This window comes from Theropithecus gelada, chromosome 15, assembly GCF_003255815.1.
Source record: "Theropithecus gelada isolate Dixy chromosome 15, Tgel_1.0, whole genome shotgun sequence".
In the NCBI taxonomy this organism is placed as follows: Eukaryota; Metazoa; Chordata; class Mammalia; order Primates; family Cercopithecidae; genus Theropithecus; species Theropithecus gelada.
Window position 1 is genome coordinate 47,654,614 of NC_037683.1, and position 12,223 is coordinate 47,666,836.

At 51.5% G+C, this 12,223-nt stretch overlaps 2 protein-coding genes across 8 annotated transcripts; both read left to right on the forward strand.

Annotated features, from left to right (window-relative positions):
* The first annotated feature begins 646 nt into the window (after positions 1 to 646).
* On the forward strand, positions 647 to 7,637 carry DCTN3 (dynactin subunit 3). Of its 6 annotated transcripts, none has more exons than XM_025360254.1 (7): positions 647 to 801; positions 2,414 to 2,498; positions 3,203 to 3,289; positions 5,057 to 5,140; positions 6,410 to 6,468; positions 6,983 to 7,139; positions 7,310 to 7,637. In XM_025360254.1, exons 1-6 carry the CDS (start codon positions 706 to 708, stop codon positions 7,100 to 7,102), a joined length of 531 nt encoding a protein of 176 aa, XP_025216039.1. In that variant the 5' UTR covers positions 647 to 705; the 3' UTR covers positions 7,103 to 7,139; positions 7,310 to 7,637. The 6 variants fall into 6 exon arrangements, 5 of the variants coding, with proteins under 5 accessions (XP_025216039.1, XP_025216038.1, XP_025216041.1 ...); XM_025360253.1 differs by having other exon boundaries at positions 7,080 to 7,139; XM_025360256.1 differs by lacking the exon at positions 6,983 to 7,139 and having other exon boundaries at positions 7,280 to 7,637.
* Positions 7,638 to 9,045: 1,408 nt separating this feature from the next.
* RPP25L (ribonuclease P/MRP subunit p25 like) lies at positions 9,046 to 10,665 on the forward strand. Of its 2 annotated transcripts, none has more exons than XM_025359515.1 (2): positions 9,046 to 9,104; positions 9,825 to 10,665. In XM_025359515.1, exon 2 carries the CDS (start codon positions 9,861 to 9,863, stop codon positions 10,350 to 10,352), a length of 492 nt encoding a protein of 163 aa, XP_025215300.1. In that variant the 5' UTR covers positions 9,046 to 9,104; positions 9,825 to 9,860; the 3' UTR covers positions 10,353 to 10,665. The 2 variants fall into 2 exon arrangements, with proteins under 2 accessions (XP_025215300.1, XP_025215301.1); XM_025359516.1 differs by having other exon boundaries at positions 9,055 to 9,308.
* Positions 10,666 to 12,223: the final 1,558 nt, after the last annotated feature.

A 12,223-nucleotide genomic window follows, 5' to 3' on the forward strand; every position in this document is an offset into this window, starting at 1 on the left:
ACCCTACCCCTTTGAGTCAGCCTTGCTTCTCTTCAGGAGCCAAGTGAAAGGTTGGGTTGGGGTACTGTGAAAGAGACATCCCTCAGGTCACATCTAGACAATAAAGCTGTGATCCCTCCCTCTCTGATGCCTCCTTTCTTGTTTGGGTATGGGAGGTGGGGAGGAATGATGTGGAACATGGGCTGCCTTGGGCCAGGGCCTTTCAGAGGGGAAGGCAGAATAGCAAAGTTCCGTGAGAATAGAAGAGCTCCGTCTCTTGAATCAGACAACCTGAGTTCAAGTCCCATTTCTGTCCCTATAGTGCTGGGTGACCTTGGGCAAGTTACTTAATCAACTGAACGTTAGAAGACTCCAAAAGTTTATGGTAACTCACGGAGCCTTCTAATGATGTATCTATGGGAATGGACCTACCCTGGAACACGTGCAAACTCAGGGAATGGAGTGGGGAAAGCTCTTTGGCACCCGAAAAGCAAAGGTTGTCTTGACAACCAGGCGCTGGAAGCCGGGGAGGGCTGGTACAGAGCCGTTGCCAAGGTAATCAGCTTTTCACAGCTCCAAGCAGTAAATTCGGGTACTGAAGGGCTGAATCATGACGTCACTTCCTGCATAAAGGGCTGCTCGTGCACTCGGATTGGCTAGCCTTCCTATTTGGACGGACGTCCCACCCTCTGGCCGTTTCCCGGCTGAAGTGGGTCGTTAGTGGAGATGGCGGGTCTGACTGACGTGCAGCGGCTGCAGGCCCGAGTGGAAGAGCTGGAACGCTGGGTGTACGGGCCGGGCGGGGCGCGCGGCTCGCGGAAGGTAAGTAGTCTGGTCCGGTGGTCCCTTTCTGGAACAGAGCAAGAGCGGTCCACTGTCCCGGCCCTCGGGATGCAACCGCTCCAGTCCTGTTCTCCGCAGCCCGGCCTTTGAAATAACAAAGGTCTGGAACCTCCCAGAGCTGATTGGACCCTCGGGGTCCATTGTCATAGGGGGCACTGCGGGTGGTTAAGCCAGCCTGAGAGTGGGCTCGGTACCTACTGTGGCTGAGACTCCACCCTTGCCCTCGCGGGCTGTAGTTGGGGAGACCTGACACACTCGAGAAGCTGACTAATGAGAGTTTCAATAAAAGCTGAAGTCCACGATAGGAAGTCCCGTCATGGAGCCCTGCGTAATTAATTGCTAAATGAATTGTGCAGGAAGAGGTCCATGGGACCCATGAGGAGGCAGAGCAGAGGTGGATAAGGAAAGCTCCAAAGGGTGAGAGGTGAGGTCTGAAAGGACCAGGATTAGGAAGGGAAGAGATTGGGTACTGGGGTTCAGATGTGGACTAGCACTGCTTTATACCAGTGACAGAATTTTGACAACTACGAAGCTCAGGTGCTCTCGCCTCACCTTTCTACTATGGGAAGACCTTTTACTGAAGAACTTCTAATTGCGTGTCAGGCATGTCCTGGATCTAAGTGCGTCCAAGGTAATGATGTCTGTTTATACACTGAATGAGGAATTAGTTGTCACTAGCAGACTGTGCTCCCATTTCAGAACTAACTTCTCAAACATTCTCTTCCTTTGGAATCAATGACACTGACCCTCCTGGTTTTCCTTCTACCTCTTAACTACTGCTTCTCAGTGTTATTTGCCTGCTCCCTGGCATTCCTCATCCTCTACTCTAAAAACTGGGTGAGTGCAGTCACTTCCTTAGTCTCCTCCTCTATTTGACCCTTTAATATTGGGATTCTTTACATTCTACCCCTAAACGTTAGGTAGGCTTACTCGCTTCCATGGTGTCAATTACTATTTACATGTCAATATGTCTCAAATGTATATCTCTGGTCCAGATTTCTGTTCTGAGAACCAGACTTTCATGTCCAGTTGTCTACTGGATTTTTCCACTTGGTTATCCAATAGTCATCTCAAACTCAATCTGTATGCTCTTAACTGTACTCTTTTTCTCCCCTAACCTGATTCTCTTCTGTATTCCCTAAGTCAGTGATTGTACCATCATTGGGATCCCAGTTGTTTGGACTCTTCCATCTCTCACACTAAATTTGATGTGGAGGGGATAGGGCTAGAGGTAGGCCAGCCAATCTAGAGGTCATGAAGGCTTGAATGAGGATGCTTGCATTTCTCATGCCCAAACCCAGGGCTTAGGAACCAGAAAATATATTGTGTATACTATATATTCCATAGACTCTAAAATAGTTCATTATCTTCCCCATCAGACTTGAAACTCCCCAAGGAGTACATGATTCTCTGTCTCCACTTTGAGGATTCCTGGAAGGTGGGGCTGCATCTCTTTTAATGTTAGAGAAGGGAGGCCAACCTAGATTACTGGGATTCAGGTTTGACAGTCTAGGAGAATGAGGGTTATTTAACTCTTCCAAGCCTTGAGCCAGGTAGTATATCTTGGAATTAACCACCACTTCCCTTACAGGTGGCTGACGGCCTGGTCAAGGTGCAGGTGGCTTTGGGGAACATTGCCAGCAAGAGGGAGAGGGTGAAGATTCTCTACAAAAAGAGTAAGTGCTTCCATGATGTGCCTGCTTGCCTGACATCCCATCCCTAGGCTTCCTGGGACCTGGCCCTAGCCTTTCAGTTCATTAAGTCACTGGAATAGCCCTTTGGGGATAGAAAGATTATGAGGACATTTACCTGCACCCAATTCGATTGGTAAATTGGGGTGTGCTTTTCTACCTTGTGGCTAAACTTCAAGCCCATGACAGTGTCCTTAGTTTTGAGGTAAGAGCTCTACCTGAAAGCTTCTCTTGGTGAAGGAGGGTAGAAAGGGTATGGGATTTCCCAGGCAAAGTTAAGAGGCAGGAAACAAATTAGACACTGAGAGCCTGGTTATGTCAGAGCTAGTAACCTGCTTAGTAACTAGAAATTAGACAAAGCTCTGGCTTGTCTTGTTGACATCTAGGAGAAAAGAGGCCTTCTACCCTTGATAAGGATAGGTCAGTGAGAATGCTGAGGGCCCAGAGTGGTGGTGGCAATTGTGTTTTCAGCTCTGAAGCTTGATGTCAGAAGAGACCTCAAGAGAAGAGAGTGGAGAGATAGGGAAGTGGGGATAGGGAGCCTGGTGGAGCCCTGCTCAAGCAGCACTGTTGGGTATCAGCTCCTCATTGAAGGCTCTCCTCAAGGCTGACCACTTGTCAAACATCCTTCATAAGGCAGTGTTCTACTGCCCAACCCTATTCCATTTCCCATCTCACTACTTTTCTAGTTGAAGATCTGATCAAGTACCTGGATCCGGAGTACATCGACCGCATTGCCATACCTGATGCTTCTAAGCTGCAATTCATCTTAGCAGGTAATGCTGGACTACATGTGTACATGCATCTGAGGATATGGGTCACTGGGGAGGTTAAGCACAGAGATGGCCTCCCCATCCAGTCTCCTGATGGATACAACCCCTGGATGCTGCTCTCTGGAATTGTGGCCTGGTTCTGGGTTGAGGATCCAGTGGATCCTCTAGTAGACATTGAGTACAGTATACCTCTGGGCCAGCTGCAGGCCATGGTGCCAGCCATAGTGGGAGCTAGTCCAGTGTTCTATCAATAGCCTGCCTCTTGGATTTTCCTCCAGAACCTTCCTCACTTCTGCTGACTAGACAGAGGAGCTTCTAGGAAAGGATAGGGGCAGAGAGCATTGCCATTAAAGAAAAGAGAGAGTACTGGCATGAGTTTCAACATCTTTCTTTCATGTGAGAAAGCTCTGCAGTTTCAGAGTTCTAGGCAGGAACTATTGCCTTGGCAATGTCTGCTAATCAGTCAGCCATTCTATAAGCTAGGGTTTTCTGAGCTTTGTTATTCATCCAAAAGATGTATAATGATCATCTACTCTGATCCAGGTTTTTTCCTAGGTGAGGAGGCATACACTGGTGAACCAGAAAGTCCCTGCCCTCGTGTGTACAGCCAGAGCTAGGGGAGACAGGGTCTCTGCTTCAGGGACCTGAGCTTATAACCCAGATGGGAGATCAGTCTCCCAGGAGACTGATCAGTGCAATGCAGCACTGAGGACTGGGTAAGGATGGGCCACTCCTGCTAAAAGGGCCGTCAGAGTTCCCAAAGGGCTCTTGATCAATTGCCATGGCTCAAGCACCAAGTTTAGATATTCTCCTGCACTGACTCTTGAGTCCAGCCTCTCCATCCCTCCCTGTGGCACTGCCTCAGGAATTGTACATCCACTTGCACATGAATGGTTGCACAGTCTCCTAAATCATACTGTCGACCCTAATCTTTCCCTTCCTGCATGTGGTTCAGTCTCACCTTCACAAAAACATGTTTCCAGCATGTCACTTGGCCTACTTTGGAACCTCAGTGTCTTCTGCCTTGTTAGGATAAATTCCTAATTCCATAGTCTGCCATTCACAACCTTTCAGTCTGCCGGGTCTACCTTCCCATCCAACTCTGTTTCCTGTGCTCTCCCTGCTCCAGTTCAGCTAATGGAATTCTTTCTCATCTACTAATTGACAAGCATTCCTGCCTCTAAGCATTTGCACATAACAGTCATCTCTCTTGAATAACCTTCTCACTCTGTGGATTTCAGTGCATTAAAATCCCCTGTGCATATAGGGCCTAGCCCAGATCCTGCTTTCCTCACTGGACTCTTCCATTACTGTCCCAGCAATCCTCCAGCATATAATTGTCTATACCTCTGAGAGCCCCTGAGCAGAACCTGCCTGGCATAGTCTGCCAATATCTCCTCTTTTAGACCTTCCCAGGGACCCTTGGGTGTGGGGATCCAAGTCTGAAGTACTTTGTATCCTGTGGCGTAAGAGGTGCTCCCTGAGTTTGTTGATAGGAGGCTAGAAAAAGAGGCCTTAAAGTTAAACCTTGGAGAAAGGTGGGATTTGGAGAAATTGAGAAGCTCCTTAGGCTCAGATGGGTCAGACCTGAGGCATCCAGGAGAGTTGGGGGCAGGATGGAAATGTGCACCTAGAGAAGGGGGTAGTGGACAGAGTCACTGTCCAAAGCTCTAGGGCCTAGCCATCTCCCTTGCCAGGTCCTCAGGCCCTTACATGGGCTGAGTAGCAATGTTTTCTTCACTGCAACTATCTTGTCCATTTTTGCTTTAGAGGAGCAGTTTATCCTCTCCCAGGTTGCACTCCTGGAGCAGGTGAATGCCTTGGTGCCCATGCTGGACAGTGCTCACATCAAAGGTATCTCTCTGGGGTTGTAGCTTCCCTACTCTGGTTGGGGAGGTAGGTGGATGGATGGGCAGGACTTTCCTGTGTTTCAGGTTATGTGGATTCGGGTTGGGTCTGTTCCTTATCTTTTTTTCTTTTTCTTTTTTTTTGGACAGAGTCTTACTCTGTCACCCAGGCTGGAGTGCAGTGGCATGATCTTGACTCACTGCAACCTCTGCCTCCCGGTTCAAACAAACCTCCCACTTCAGCCTCCCAAGTAGCTAGGATTACAGGTGTGTGCCACCACACCCAGCTATTTTTAGTAGAGATGGGGTTTCACCATGTTGGCCAGGCTAGTCTCAAATTCCTGGCCCCATGTGATCCACCCGCCTCGGCTTCCCAGAGTGCTGGGATTATAGGTGTAAGCTACTGTGCCTGGCCTGTTCCTTATCTTTATCCTCACCCTGAGGTACTTGCCACATCCATGAATTAAAATTACCAGGGTAGAGAGCCCAGTTTTAGGACCTCAGACAATTTGGGCCTGAGAACACTAGCCTAAGTTCTAGCAGTCCCCAGCTCTGAGAATTCCTTCTACCTTCTACCTACCCCCAAGCATCTCTCCTTCAAGGTGCTGCAGAACCCAGATTTTACTATCAGAGTCTCTGCCAGGTCCGTGAATGTATGTGAATTCTTTTTGCTGCACTGCTGAGACAGTCCCTGGGCCTGGACTTTGACAAGCAGACAGTGGCTTTAATTGAATCCAGATATCCATCTTGTCTGTCTCTGGAGGTATTTTTCCCAGCTCCCCCTCCCTACTCCTGATCAGCTGCCTGCTGAATATCTGACAGCCTTAAGCTTTGAGCCCAGCATGGTGGCCAACCCTCGGGCTGTTGGATTCCAGCTTAGGGACCTGGCATCCATCTTCAGGCTCCCTGTTCCCTAGACCAGGCAGACCTGGCCCCACTGGGCTGAGAGCAAAGGGCCAGGTCCTATGATAGCCAAAGCTCTCTTTACCTGGTCCTGCTTATAGCACTGGGGTGGTGGTAGGGAGCAACACTGGGAACCCCAAGGTTTTGTCTTCTCCTTAGGACATGTATCTTCCCCTTCCCTATGGGTACTGGAGTAAGACTGGAGTGGGCAGGGAGCCCCCACCGCCACCTCCAGCTGCAGCAGTCAATGAAGTCTGGCATTTGTTTAGCTTCTCCACTCAATACTCTAATCCTGCCAAAGACCTAATAGACTATTGAGCAGTCCCGGGGGAGGGCACAAGCATCATCCAGCAGTGTGCGTTGTGTTTTACAGCCGTTCCTGAGCATGCCGCCCGTCTGCAGCACTTGGCCCAGATCCACATTCAGCAGCAGGTATGGGAGGGGAGAGGACTAGAAGGGAAGATAGAGGTGGCACAGCACCTCATCCCCACTCATGCCACCTGGGGAAGCAGCTTCAGGCCCTTCTGTTGTAAGCTCAGAAGAAACTTTGAGGTTTATCCTTTATCTTGCATGTGCCCCAGGGAGGTAGAGGGACTTGCCTAGGTTCATGTCCAAACCTTCTGCCTCCCAGAGCAGGACTTTACTGAGACACTATAAGGTTGAGGCTGGGAGGTACCCAAGAATTCCTGGGGATTGTATGTCCTTGACTGTGGGTAGAGGAGCTCTTTTTTCACTATTCCCAGGCCCTAGTGTAAAGTTCAAAGAGAGTTCAGAAATAAGGACAGAAGAGGAGACATATACTAGGGGGAATGTTTACTTAATGTATGGCCACTCCCTTTCCCATCAGTCTTTGGACTGCTGTTAGGGCACCCATCCTGGAGCCTGCAAGTGCTCCCATAGCCATTTGCTCCTTTGGCTTTGGGGTTAAGCATCATCTTTTTTTTAGGCTCCATGGGGAGTGGGAGTCCCTGATAAGGCAGGAAGTTTAGTGGAAGATGTGGGCTTTGCCAGGCTCCTTTCTGTGCTACACTTTGGCCCTACAGGACCAGTGTGTGGAGATCACTGAGGAGTCCAAGGCTCTCCTGGAGGAATACAACAAGACTGTATCCTTTCTGCTCAACTAGGACCCTAATGGGTGCTGTCCCTAAGCCCTGTCCTTTTGTTCCACCTCTAGCGTTCTCTCATCCTATCCCACCCACCTATGTTTGCCTGTTCCCCACTTTCCATGCACTTCCTCACTCAGACTCCTATTCTCACCTTGACCTACAACCAGACAATGCTTCTATCCAAGCAATTTGTGCAGTGGGATGAGCTACTTTGCCAGCTAGAGGCTGCCAAGCAAGTGAAGCCAGCAGAGGAATGACAGCTGCTCCCCATCCCAAGGTGGGCCTGGGCAGTCAGGCTCCAGGGCCCTATGCCAACCTGTCTTTGTTACAAGGCAGAGGAAGCTTTGTATTTATTGGATTCAAGGCCCACCTCTCTACTCAGGTGGAGCTCTAAAGTTGGAGGTCAGGTGACCTGAGGTTTGCAGTTTGCAACACCCACCCTCCCCCCCATCAGTGTTCTTATTCCAGTGACAATAAACCATAGAGATGACTGGAGGAGTGTGCTAGCTTCTTGGTCTAGGATGGGGGTGGTGGGGGGCAGAAGTGGCAACCTGCCTAATCGTTGGACTGGGAACTAAACTCATCCTGGTTTGGCTTTCTGACAGGTGTAGAGCTCTCAAGATGAAGGCTCTCATTTGATTGTGTGACTAGGATATTCGTTTATCCCATATTTACTAAGAAGAGACCTCCAAATATCAGATGATGGGAGTAGATAGGGCTCACCTAATCCCTGCCCTGCACAGGCTAGCAGGATAGACAGTACAGGAAAAGGGCGGTCCTATCAGGTGGACACAGAAGAAAAAAGGGACTGAAGGGACCTGGTGAGTGATATCCAGGGACTTTCAGAGCCAAGGGAGCAGCATGTGCAAAGGCCTTTAAATTTCTCTCTTGGGAGGCTACCTGCTACCACTAGCCGAGAAGGGCAGCCTAAGAAGTTTGGATGCAGGAAGTTTTGGTCCTGGGGAGGAGAATTGGGGAAGAAGGGGCGCTGCGGCAAGCATGTTGAGAAACAGATTGGCACCGTACTCCACCAAATGTTTGCTGCCCCCTTGTGGTCTCAGGGAGTGCTCTGGCTCCAGACCCTTTTTCCAACGGCCCGCTGGCCGCCCTGCCTGTGCGACCTCTCCGGCACCTCAAATTCAGCGTGTCCAAACCGCTCTGAAATCTGGGAGTCATCCTAGCTCGGAATTTCCTACTTCTCTGTCCACACAGTGGCCAGCTCGTCACTGAACCTACCTACTAGTATCTCCCAACTTAATCTTTTTTCCATTCCCACTGCGATTTCTCTGGTTCATTAATGTAACAAATCATTTAACAAATATTTGAGCGCCGGTCATACGCCAGGCACCATACTAGGCTCCGTGGGCACCCCCGCCCCCTCAGCCCCCAGACTCCGTGGCAGGTGTCGTCAGGGGCTGCGGCCCGATTTCCCCATCACTCCCTCCTGGGCTCCCTTCACAAGATCTGGTTCGACTGGCCCCTGGAGAACCTCCGTGGTCTGCCAGCGCCCACAGGATGAGGTCGAAGTTCAGAAGTCGGTAACTAAGGCTCTTGCCCGTGCAACAGCAGCCACTCCAAACTGACGCCTTTGTTCGCACCCACTGTGAAACCCACTGCTCCCGCTTTGCTCAACAGCTAACACCAGCCCTCCCATCTTCTAAAGTCTAGATCCCCCTCCTTAAGACGCAGGAGTTCCCTGACGGCCGCTCCTTTCTACGGCAGGGAACTACCCTGCCTCCTTCCGGGCGTAACAGCGGAGGCTGCGCTCGTTTTCCCACATCCACTGGGACTGGTCCGGGGCGCCCTGGCCGGCGGGTTTCCCGGGCGGAGATGCCTACGGTCCAGTCCCTCATGCCCCGCCCCTCATGCCCCGCCCCCTCGGGGCGTGCGCGGCCCCGCGGCCTTAGCGCACTCCGGGCCCGTGCGCCATCTTGGCTCCGGATCGTGCGTGAGGCGGATTCGGTGAGAGCCGGAACCGGGCGGGCAGAGGGATACTCGGAGGGTGGGAGGACGCCTGCTGCTTGGCTGCAGCGGCCAGCAGGACCCTGGAAGCGACCGTGGCTATGGAAACGGCCAAGGCTGTCTTGGAATAGCCTGAGCAGCCCTCCGAGTCGAGCCTCTGCCCCCGAGTTTCTGAGTGACCTGGGTTGATATGGATCGACCCTGGTAATCTCTGGGAGAGGGGCTGAGTTCTGTTTGGGGGCAGCACTGGGTAAGAGTTCTTGGCTGTTTCCCGGGGGGGCCTGGGGCTAAGGGCCTTGTCCCTGTCCTTGTGAGGAGCGCTCTCTATTGGTATTAATCTGGGGTGAGGGTTCCAGGCCCTGTTCCAAGGAGTCCAGGATAAGGGGGGCTAGGCCCCAGTCCGGGAGAGTTTGGGATAAGGGGGCCTGGCACTATCCCAAAGAGCTCAGTGTTTGGGGAGTTTGGTCGTGCCTCTGGGACTCCAGGATTGGAGGTGGGGGTGTTATGGCCCTTGTAGAGGAACGGAGTGTATGGGGTACAGCCCTTTCCCGGACGGCGGCAGGCATGGCCCTTGTCACAAGATGCTAAGGACGAGGGGACATGATCCTGTTTCTGGGAAGTCTGGAACGGGGAGCAGGGCCATATCCTGAATGGAGATAGGGGATGGTGGACAGTGACTTGGGACATATTGCTTAGCACTCATCTGATGCTTCCCTGCAGTGGGCAGCGAGAGTCACATTCAAGACAGCAAGCAGGATGGAGCACTACCGGAAAGCTGGCTCTGTAGAGCTCCCAGCGCCTTCCCCAATGCCCCAGCTACCTCCTGATACCCTTGAGATGCGGGTCCGAGATGGCAGCAAAATTCGCAACCTTCTGGGACTGGCTCTGGGTCGGTTGGAGGGCGGCAGTGCACGGCATGTGGTGTTCTCAGGTTCTGGCAGGGCTGCAGGAAAGGCTGTCAGCTGCGCTGAGATTGTCAAGCGGAGGGTCCCAGGCCTGCACCAGCTCACGAAGCTACGTTTCCTGCAGACTGAGGACAGCTGGGTCCCAGCCTCACCTGACACAGGGCTAGACCCCCTCACAGTGCGCCGCCATGTGCCTGCAGTGTGGGTACTGCTCAGCCGGGACCCCCTGGACCCCAATGAGTGTGGCTACCAACCCCCAGGGGCACCCCCTGGCCTGGGTTCCATGCCCAGCTCCAGCTGTGGCCCTCGTTCCCGAAGAAGGGCTCGAGACACCCGATCGTGAAGACCTGCTGAGCCAGCCTGTTCTCCAGGCCTGAATGTCTGGGATGCTTGTGCCTTTTCTGAGAAGCCCTGTGACTGTGCAAATCCCCATCAAGGTTTGAGTCCACAGAAGTGGACTTCCCTGTCATGCTTTCCCTTCCCTCTAGCATGTGGGAAGGGACTGCTGTGAAGAGTGACAGGTGTGGGGCCTCTGCCAAGTTTCGCGTTGCTCAATAAGGGCTTACTCTGCCTTCTACCTGCAATGCATCTGAACTGCCTTCTGAAAGAGGTCCAGGGAGGGATTTAGGAAATAAAGTTTCTACCTATTTGATGAGCCTCTACTCAGCCTGCTATGTGGAGTGGGATTAGAGAAATGGGAGTCCCTAGCCTTACCCCCTGGGAGCTGATCCGGTGAAGACAGAGGAAGAGTAGGCTCAGGATGTTGCTGGGAGAATCTAGTGTGGACAAGAAGCCTCAGTCAGTACTAAATATATCTAATTCCCTGGGTAGTTATTTAATCCTGCTTTGGCCTGGTTTAGGAACACTGCCAGGTCAGACATTTCTCTCCATCTGCAACTTACAGTATAGTATAGTGGTTGAGAGCATGGACTCTGGTACCAGTCTGCCTGCGTTTCAATTCTGGTCTGCCACTTACTAGCAAGTTACTGCTCTGTGTCTTAGTGGTCTTATCCATAAAACAGGAATACAATAGTGCTTATCACATAGGGTTGTTATGAGATTAAATAAGGAAATATACATATATGACATTTAGATACCACCTTGGCACATAGTGCTATTAAGTGTTAATTGCTATTATCGTTATTAATGATTTACCTATCCCAAATGCATCAACTGTTTCACACCTCCTTCCCTCCAGCTTCCTTGTCCCAGTCTCAGCTATGGAGCTGGACTCCTGCTTTAAAGAGATAGAGGTCTTCCGAACTCCCTCATGTTCCATCTTCACCTACAGACCTATCTGTATAAACATTTATCCTCAACTCCACTAGTTTGCAAACATGCTTTTTCCTGTCTTAGAAACATATCTTTGGGTTGGGCACAGTGGCTGATGCCTGTAATCCCAGCACTTTGGGAGGCTGAGGCAGGAGGATTGCTTGATCCCAGGAGTTGGGGACCAGCCTGGGCAACATAGTAGTGAGACCCTGTCTCTACAAAAACATCTAAAAATTAGCTAGGCACCTTTAGTGCCAGCTACTTGGGAGGCTGAGGTGAGAGGATTGCTTGAGCCCGGGAGGTTGAGGCTGCAGTGAGCCATGATTGTGCTACTGCACTTTGGCCTGGATGACAGAGTGAGACCCTGTCTCAAAAACAGAAAATAGGCTGGGCGCAGTGGCTCACACCTGTAGTCCCAGCACTTTGGGAGGCCAAGACCAGCCTGGTCAACTTGGTGAAACCCCATCTCTACTTAAAATACAAAAAATTAGCTGGGCATGGTGGTGCGTGCCTGTAATCCCAGTTACTTGGGAGGCTGAGGCAGGAGAATAGCTTGAACCCAGGAGGCGGAGGTTGCAGTGAGCTGGGATTGCACCACTGCACTCCAGCCTGAGTGACAGAGCAAGACTCCGTCTTGAAAAGACAAAATAGGCCGGGCGCGGTGGCTCAAGCCTGTAATCCCAGCACTTTGGGAGGCCGAGGCGGGTGGATCACGAGGTCAGGAGATCGAGACCATCCTGGCTAACATGGTGAAACCCCGTCTCTACTAAAAATACAAAAACTAGCCGGGCGTGGTGGCGAGCGCCTGTAGTCCCAGCTACTCGGAGGCTGAGGCGGGAGAATGGCGTGAACCCGGGAGGCGGAGCTTGCAGTGAGCCGAGATGGCGCCACTGCACTCCAGCCTGGGCGACACAGCGAGACTCCGTCTCAAAAAAAATAAAA